This window comes from Physeter macrocephalus, chromosome 4 (assembly GCF_002837175.3).
Source record: "Physeter macrocephalus isolate SW-GA chromosome 4, ASM283717v5, whole genome shotgun sequence".
NCBI lineage: Eukaryota > Metazoa > Chordata > Mammalia > Artiodactyla > Physeteridae > Physeter > Physeter macrocephalus.
In genome coordinates, this window is record NC_041217.1 from 39,398,674 (window position 1) to 39,408,556 (window position 9,883).

Below are 9,883 nucleotides of genomic sequence, written 5' to 3' on the forward strand. Positions count from 1 at the left end.
AAAATGTGTGTGTGTGTATATATATATATATATATATATATATATATATATATATATATATATATTTTAGAGGGGTTTCCCCTTTTAACTGAGGATTTTAAAAAAATAGAGAAAACTCTTGAGAATAGTATATCAAATACTCCCATTTCTCCCCTCATTCAGAATTAATATTCATCAGCATTTTAAATATATATATTTTAAAAAATGAATATTGTATTACCTCTTAACCAAGATCTTAGGAAAGGTCTCACAGCTTGCTTTATTTATTTATTTATTAAAACCCTGCAAGGCAGGTATTATTAATCTTTTTTTTTTAAGGTATTTATTTATTTTTATTTTATTTTGTCTGCGCTGGGTCTTCGTTACAGTATGTGGGCTCTTTGTTGTGGTGTGCGGGCTTCTCTGGTTGTGGCGCACGGGCTTAGTTGCTCCGCGGCATGTGGGATCTTAGTTCCCCGACCAGGGATCGAACCCTCGTGCCCTGCACTGGAAGGTAAATTTTTAACCACTGGACCACCAGGGAAGTCCCGGTCTTACAGCTTTAAACCATTATTTTGCCCAGAACATCTAGACTTTATAACTTGTAGGCTTTCTTGCAGTTGATTCATTCACTTATTCAAGGGTGACTCCCTGGGAGATTTTCTTAGATTTTGTAATTTAAATTTTCATTTGTTCTTTTGGAAATGGAATGGTGAGGGGGAAAAAAAAAAGAAAATTAAAAATCTTACTACTTCTGCAACTTGTGTTTTGCAGAAACTTATAAATTATTGAATAGAGTGTTGAGCATTTTCTATATTTCATTTTACACTTTTCTTTGCCTCTCACAAACAGATGATTGAATTATAGAGAGAAAGTCATAGTGCTCATGCAGCTTCAGCTTGGAATCTCCATATAAATTTGGTCTCAGAATACATGATGGGGAGCCCTTTTCTAGGATGAGCACCCTACAACTATTTGCAGCAGTTAAGAGATGGGCATCTCCTCTGGACCTCTTTTTGATAGTCTGTGATTTGCTATACAATTGAATTATACTCTGTAGTGCATGCTGTCATTTACTGAACTTTCTAAAACCTTCATTTGAAGTCAAGTGTGAACCTGTGTACCTTAGCATCTGAGGGAAAGTATAGGTTTGTTCTTTCCATTCCATCAAGGTATGCTGGAGGGTGTTAATATTTAACATGTAAGACAAACAATTTTTTAAAAGTTTTTGTGACATCATATTCTTCCATGATAAACAATTACTGCCTTTGTCCTGTGAGCCACTGCAGGTAGATGTCATGTTCTGCCTCAGGGAATATAATAGGGACAGAAAGTGAAATTTAGGGTTGCATAATAGGATGATAATGTGTTTTATTTTCTTTCTCAGTTTCCTTCTGTGCTGAACAGTCATGGGCCGTTCACTCTGTCTGGCCTGGATGGACCTTCCACCCCTGGCCCATTCTCCCCAGATCTACAGAAAACATAACGTATGCACTTGTGGGATGAGAGAACCAAGGAATAAAGAAACAGAAAGACACCCACCCAACATGATTACATTTAAAGTGAGCAATTGATACGTCACAATGCTGATAATAGACTATTGTGATTTCTGCCCTTCCCCATTAAAAATGCTTTTTTAGGATTCCCTTTGAATAGGACTCAAGTTAGACTGTGTATAAAAATGCCTTAATTGGAGTCCAGACTCCACCTCCCTCTTTTTCTTTCTTTTTAAAAAATATTTTGAACTTTGTGTTAAAGAAATTTTTGGTGGGGTTTAGTAGCTAGCTATGCTTTGCAAGAGAATTAAGAACAAAGTTACTCCTCCTGCCTTATTGGGACCCTTTGGCCAGGAAAAAAATTATGCTTTGAGCATGTTATATAAAGAAATATTAGTTAAATGAAATTGGCCATATCTTTAGGACTTTAATGTGCTCTGTTGAATATTGAGTTGTGCATAAGCAGTAGAGGAAAAAGGATCATTCCTATTCACACAGAGTAAGATGGGAGCCGGACTATTGGGTAGATTCTGTTTTGCTATGAACTATAACACATGTAAGCAACTCCACAGAAAGGCATCTTATTTACATTTATTCAGGGTGGATCTCTTAGCCATATGTGTGATCTTGTCTGAACCTGTCAACAGAGCATGGAGCTAATTTATTTCCATATAGGGAGATTTTTAAACTGGGGACTTAAAACAGTATTTGGAACAACCAGTGAGAACATGGGACCCCATATCTGGCACAGAAATGTCATCTGCTCTCTAGGTGGTATGATTACACACCCACGGAATACAGTATGGTAAACGATGGCTTTTAGGGAGATGAACCTGGGGTTTGAAATTTTGAGGCATCTCTGAGTCAAAGATTCAACTGAATAACTTGAAACAACATGTAGGGCTTTTCTCAGTTGGAAGGTACCGGCATGAAGGACCCTTTTCTCTGTTCATTTTATCCCATTTTCTACCGTATATTTGTCTTTTAAATTTAAGGTTGTTAGAGGTTGTGATAGTTTTAACAATGTAATTAGGAAGATGAAAAGCAAAGTGAAGCCTCCAAATCTGTAGTGAAGTAAAGATATGCTTATTTCTTTGAGTTGTTTTTTTTTTTAATAAGGAAGGAGCAGAGTTCATTTGGCAATGCTCACACATAGGGACTGGATTATTCATATTAGTAGTGAAAAACTTAGGCCTTCATCTCTACCAAATTTATAAAATATTACCGTATAGTAATCAGTGCCAGGTGCAGACAGATTTGTTGATCCCCTAAACTGATTTGATACCAACATCACAGTTGAGTCTTTTGAAAAACTTGGCTTTAAAATCCAGGATCAGATGATATGCTGCTACCACCACCACCACCCTGCCCATTAAACTAGTCTTTTAACCCTAGAAGTAGTTCCTATAATTAACCACCTGAAGTAAATGGAATAAGGGAGTAGTAAGGACTTGAGGGCTCAAAGTGACACTGCTATAAACCAGCGTCTTCCAGATATATAAAGTTCACTTTGTTTTATACAGTATGGAGAAACTCTAGCGTACGATGTCTATGCTAGTTCATTAGTAGCAGAAGGACAGTATTCAGGGAGCTGCCTTTATATTTGTAGTGTTGGAGACCTGTTACTGGTTCATTTGTGGTTATCAGCTGAAAAGTTCTGTTCCTGAGATGTGCAATGGCAGTGTTGAAATGTAGTGTTCAGTAGTGACGGAGAACAGACATACTGGATTTTCTTCCCACATTGAATCATTTCGTTTGCATGCCTCTTTGAAATTAGACTGCTCAGCAGCACTTTGGACTAGTTTTTATTAGGTTAATTCACATTTTGTACATTAGATAAGTAAATATTGATGGCTTGATTTAACTAGATATTTTAAATTTTGAAAGCACAGAAGTATCTTATTTTGAGTCAAAGGAGAAAAGCCATTGGTTTGTTTTCATAGATAGTATCTTTGATAATTAACCGTCTCAGCACAGGGGTGCCTGGAACCAAGGGCACCATTAAAACTCAGTCAAAGCAACTTCCTAGGAACCAGTTTTAGTGAGTCCTCTGCCTATAAACCTCTCCCAGAAGTCTCTGAGAGGTGTGGGCCTTAGGAGGTTGATGATGATCTGCTTTCTCTTTAAGATCAACTATTTGGGGGAAGTTGGTGTGTGTGTGTTTGTGTGTATGTATGTATTCACTTTTTTAAGTGAAATGAAACTGCAACCATAGTGCAAGTGTATGAGGCAGATCGTTCTATTTGTAAACTACCTCCTTCCTGGAAAAGTCTCTGTTTTGTATTTTTTTGAACATCCACAGAGTTCTTCTTAGCATCAAAAGGTGACATACCACTTAAGATCAGTATTCACTGGAGAGACTTATATTTGGTAGCGGTAGCTGGTATCCATCACTAGTCACTTTGCCAGGATGAATGCTGGTGGGCAAAAGTAGCCCAAGTTAAGATAGGGGAGCAGGTTTAGTGAGTTTTTGCGACTTCTGCTGTGATTAGCTTAACTTTTCATTTGCTCTGGCCGATATCTAGTCAGTTGTATGCTGCGGGATGTTTAACCACCAGGCTCTCTGAAGGGAAAATAAAGGCCCTTAAACTGTAGCATTTGCTGATTCCCATGATGTAAGTTACTCCCTCTGTGGCTGATTTTAAGCCACCACCTTGGAGTTGAGAAGGGGGGGCACACAGTTGGCTCAGAGCCACACACTCAGCCAGTGAACCACTGCATTTATTTCACCCTAGGGTGGAGTTTCACATAATTTCTAAAATAATTTTTCCTTTTTGGTTTGTCACAGTGCTTTTGTGATATAATATTCCTCATGGCATATTTTATGTGTTCAAACAAAGGTGGAAACTTCCATTGATTTTTTTAAAAATTTATACATGATGGAAGAATCCAGAAACCCTCAAAAGGTCAGCCTTATGCTTGAGTTAAAATATAGGTTTAATTTTTCTACATCTTGGTGGTTAAAATACAGGTAACAGTAATTTTTTTCTTTCGATTTTGATGGGGAAAATAAGCCCATGAGCCTATAGTAAAAGGGTACTGGATTTTTTTTTACACTGGATTTTTTTTACAATTTCGTGAAGATTTACGTACTATATTAGAGATCAAAAAAGGCAGCACTGACTGTTGAATCTATTTACATGGCACAATTTTTAGTTTTCTCCATACTGTGTGTCACTTAGGCCTGGAGGAGACAGTAAATCAGAGGCTTGGAATTCTGGAGCTGTAACTGCAGGCTGTTGATACTATCACTTCAGTTCCATTCACACTTGGCACTGTGTGATGTCTAGTCTAATGACATTGTTTCATCCTGATCTCAGAACTTGTGTTATGATTCTAAAGTTCTCAAAGGCAGTTTTGTTATGTTTCTAGTGAATTTATGCACATTAGAGCCACTCACTGGCATTTCAGAAAAGCAGTCTCCAACCTTTTTGAACACACACCTTGATCAAGAAAAGGCTTTGAACACAAATACCCTATTGCAAATTTATATGTGTATATGTTAAGTTATATACTGCTATACTAAAGTCCTATGTACACTGTAAGACATAACACAAAACAGAAATTAAGGATGGCATAAAAATAAATCTTGAGTAGAAATTCTAATATTTTTTTCCTGCACCCAGTAGATTGCCTTGTGCACCCCCCTGGAGGCATGTACTCTACTTTAAAGCCCCCTGACTCAGGGTATTGTTTGTCAGTCTAATCTTGAAAAATACAATGTGGAAGCTTTGGTTGTGATATATGGGGAAATCCTTTACATATTTGATTTGATTTTTATGTAAAATCTCCAGTAGAGATTAGGAATTTTTCAGCAGAGCTTGTCATCAACTTTCTGAAAATTTCCTATTTCTTTTTCATAAGAAATTTCTTTTTCATACGTTGCCAAATAGCCCATTACCAAATGTTTTCCAGAGCTTCATGCTTATTATTTTTGACAGCCTGTTGTCTCTTTCCTTTTCATATTAGGCGTGACTTTATAATTTACTTTTATTTTACTAGCTGCTCTCAAACTTCTTTTGGCCTTATTAATGTTACATTTTACCAACAATTTCAGAATTATTTCAAGTTGCTTTATGTTAAAATACATAACAACCTCCATTTTCTTGCTGCATTGGTAAGGTTTTTTTTATTATTATTATTATTTTGGTAACATTTTGGCATCTGAACAAATACATATTTTCTTGATGGGTCTGTGCTATCTATCACTTCATTTATTGTATATATTTTATTTACCCATGCCAGAAATCTAGAATTGTGCTGAGGTGCCATTCTTAGGTGTGTAAACAAGTATGGCGACAAGTGCAGGTCTCTGTGCAGAAGCCTGGATCTCTGAGTGAAGGACCACAGCAACAGGAAAACTAGACTCTTCATGAAGTACGTAGTCTGTGATCTGAGGGTGTGACAGGATGGAATCGAGAAGTTAATTGTTCAATTCATAGTAGTGAAGTGGAGGCCAGCCATAATTATCTTGAGCAGGTACTCTGACCAGAGAATTAGTTCGATGGAAAGTGTTTGGTTAATTATCTTCTTGGTTTTGGGTCAACAATTAAATTAACAGTTGTTACTGTTTTTAATGCTGCTGGCGTTGCCTGAAACAAGGTGCCGTGTTATTTCTCTGTGTCATCAGAACTCTGCTTACTGAAGTTGAAGTTTTAATCTTATAATCTAGAATTCTTGTGGGTGGTGGTGTATTAAGCAAGAAAAGAAGGCGGTTTGATTTCATTTCTCATACTTGGTGGAACCTGTTAGGATGAAAGTCATGTTTTTACCTGTAAACAGAGCAGAACTGAAAAGGTGAGTTATTGATGTAGTATAAATGTTCCATTTGAAGCTGCCAGTTTCTTCAAGCTACTTTTCTGAAAAAAAAAATTGTGATAGATTGACAGCCTGCCAGAAAATAGCAATTTCTAGGGTGCTGCCATCCACACTTAGCTGTTGTGAAAATGGAAATTAGAGTGGTTTGTGGTGAGAGGGGAAAGGTTGGCTCTAAGCTTTCTATAGAAACGAGGAAATTCAGGCTGTTGTTAACGTTTTAAATGAAACCTTTAACAAGAAAATTTATGAGGGATACAATCAAACATAGTCTCTTGAACTCTAATCTTTTGAGTATAATATACATCAAGAAGTTTTATGAGGCTTAAGTTTTTATTTTAAAATATTTTGGGAAACTAGAGCATTTCTTTCCAAGTCATTCTGATTGGCTGAGTGCATATATGTGTGTGTATATATACTGATGTATTGACTGAGTATATGTTTGTGTGTATGTGTATAAATAAATCTATTTTTCAGAGGGGACGTATGGTCATCCTAGTCTAGGATGGTTCCTAGGCTATTTTATACTAAAACTTAAAAACAAAAATTGGCTGCACTTTGCAGTTGTCACTTTTTAAAAATTAATGCCTTGCACATTTCAGTTTTTTTAAATGCATAGAATCATAGGCCTTAAAGACTAATTGCTTGTCTACTCTTTAGAAATACTGTACAGTGCTACATGTGACATACTCTAAGCAGTCATCTTAACCTGCTTTCTTATATTCATGTATTATTGAGCAAATAAGAATGTTCTTTCTAAAAATTTCTACATTTTTGTGTAAAATCCTTGTTACGTTGGGTTCTAAGTTTCTCAGAGAGGAGGTTTATACTAGACGTAGTATTTCTAAAATACAGATTTAACCATGATTGATATAGTGGTGGAGGAATTCTGGTATTGTAGCCTATTCATCCTTTTGAACTGTACATAAAAAGCATTAGCAGAAAACTCAGAGTATCTTGGGCTGAATGGTCTTCTCAACTTTGCCTTGTTTCCCATCTCATAAGGGCCCGTTCTTGTTCTTGTCCCCTCCAAGGATTATGAGCCCTGCGAGGACAGGCCTGGGATCTTCTGGACGGGTTGGGGGTGGGGAGGTGCCCTGTGGCTGGGCCTGAGTTCTAGCCAGTCCATCATTCAAGCTTGCCTAGAGTTCAGGGGTGGGAATGCCATATACTGGTATGAAATCACTTGGCACTTTTGGGGACACCATTATTAGCACTGTTCTGTTTTTAATAACTGGAAGCACTTAATGATTATTTTGTTTAATTTCACCTTGAGGATATTGAGGGTCAGGGAAGTTAAGGTTTATTGCTTGTTTATGTTTTCTGGAACTTGACTGTTTGGAGAAGGGATAAATGGATTACCCAGTGAGCCATTCTAGGCTCTGTAAGGTATGCTGTTTTGGCTAGGATGCTTTAAAATAATTTACAAGCTTTTAATGTATGTAGAAATGTATGACTTTTAATGGTTTGCAGTTGGTGGATTATACTCAACTTTGTGAATTCGCCAACTTCAAGTTTCTTTTCTGTTTAATCATTGTTGCTTATTGTCTGTCACGTAGGGGACACAGTCCTTTCTAAGACATTTCATACTTTTTGTTTTTGATGGCAGTATTACCAAGGGCCTTTAAGTGTACATTACATTCATTGCTTATGTGATAAAGTAGCATATTGTATGAACTTCCCTGTTCAGTATTAGTGAAGTGAACTAAGATGCATATATGTAAAGATAGAAATGAATGCAATTAATTTTTGATTACTTGAGGCCTATTTATTTGGTTTGGCCATTCGACCTTTTCTAGTCACAATCATATGTATTTCTTCACTTTTACCTTCCAACGGTTTCATTTATCTTTGTGGGTAGGGAAGATTAAATATGAAACTCGGTCCAGTCATTTTGCTACTGGTTGGCTTTGGTTTGAGGCAAATAAAATTTTTGACTTAGTTTTTTAGAATTCTGCCCTTTACACTAGATAATCAAGTTGGCTTTAAAAAAAATTGTACAGTTTTGTCCTTTGAAGAACAAACAAATAATTTTCTGTGAGCCCTATTGGATCTTCAAGTATGGATATCACTTGAAAATTAAATACTGTTAAACTTGATTTTCGCCCACCCAATCTGTAAGTCAGAAAGAGAGCATATGTCTGCTGTGGCGTTAACACAGAGAGAGGTATTCTTTTACCTCAGCGTCTCAGTTTGGCCTCTGTAATAAGAACTTGTCAGGGTGCTTTTCTTAAACTCCGATTCATTCAACTGAGAAGACAGTTACTTCATTGTTTATTTTTCCCCTTGTTTATTTTATTGAAATCTATCTCTTATAATATCTAGTATCCACTACTTTTGTATAAACAGAATACTTACATATAATGCCAGTGCACACCTACCCAAAAGACTGCATTACTGTTAAACTGTCATTAATAACTTGTCTTGACTAATCTCAGTGTAATTTACATGAGGGAGACCTTCGAAGTATTAAAATCACTTTCTTTTCTTTTTCCTAAAAAAGCAGTTCAAATGATGGTAACTGCAAACATTTATTAAAATCACATTAATTGTTGATGCACCTGGAGAGAAACTGCCACATCTTCTAGCTAAGCAGTCTGACTTAACGTGTTGGGAAACTAAGGGATGTTGTTTTAGGGTAATTAGTATGGCTGTAGCCGGAGCCTTTAGCTCTACATGTGTGTGGCAAAAAAACTCTACAGAGTTTAGGTTGGTGAGGAAGAATATGCGCTGGCACTTTGAGGGCTTTATAATATGCTGCTTTTAGGAGGGAAAAGTGTAGTCGATACTCAGTGCACCTCCAGACATAGTAAGGGGTTGCTCTGAATAACCAATCAGGTGATCTTTTTTTCCTATGGCTTCAAGTTTTATGCAAAAATATTGTTAAATTCTGTAATGATGATATGCATCTTTTTAGAAAGATGATGATACATTTTTGAAAACTATTTTATATAAGAACTGTCAGAGGAATTTGCTTTGTATAATGGCAAGCTGGCTTTAAGAAAGCACTGTATCAAATTTACTATAAAGTCCAAAATTATATAGATATGTTAATAGATGTATGTGCAACTTGATATGGACAATTGTATTTTTTTAAATAAATATTTTTAACAAAATGACTTTATGAATTATTTCCCTCCTCTCACATCTATTGAGGTAGTCTTTGTGTATAATATTCCCCTCTATGCTAAATGTGGGTAAGGAAAGTTCCGCTTTCCCAAAGGTTATCATTAAAACCTGGCCTTCAACTATTTGATGTGTATCTACATTAAAATATTTAAAGCCTGTGTTGAGATAGCTAGTGAAAAGGGGAAACTGTAAAATGACTGTTGATATAAAAAGGAATTAAAAGAGTACTGACTGGCTAGAAAAATTATTTGCCTTGTGAAATCTTTTTATTTTACTTTTAAAATTTATTTACATTTTTTTCAAGTATTTAAATTTTAATCAGGTTCTTCTGTTTCAGTCCTTTGTAAGAAGCAGCTCTCGCTTATTTCCACTCTAGGCACTGTTTCTTCACGTAGTTTTGTTTTTTTTTTGTTGTTGTTGTTGTTTTTTTTTTTGCAGTACGCGGGCCTCTCACTGCCGTGGCC

General features: G+C 36.2%; 1 protein-coding gene across 2 annotated transcripts in view; it reads left to right on the forward strand.

Moving 5' to 3' along the window:
* The window catches only part of ELK4 (ETS transcription factor ELK4), an 18,549-nt gene extending 9,184 nt beyond the window's left edge, over positions 1 to 9,365 (forward strand). Inside the window, exons 5-6 of one of the 2 annotated variants that reach the window (XR_003679427.2) lie at positions 1,367 to 1,541; positions 5,721 to 9,365. Coding sequence is in view for 1 of the 2 variants with exons in the window: in XM_024133787.1 (XP_023989555.1) it covers positions 1,367 to 1,465 (99 nt within the window). In the remaining variant the exon portion in view is untranslated. Of the gene's footprint in view, positions 1 to 1,366; positions 1,633 to 5,720 lie in introns of those variants that run through there. The other variant, XM_024133787.1, reaches the window with a different exon arrangement.
* Positions 9,366 to 9,883: the final 518 nt, after the last annotated feature.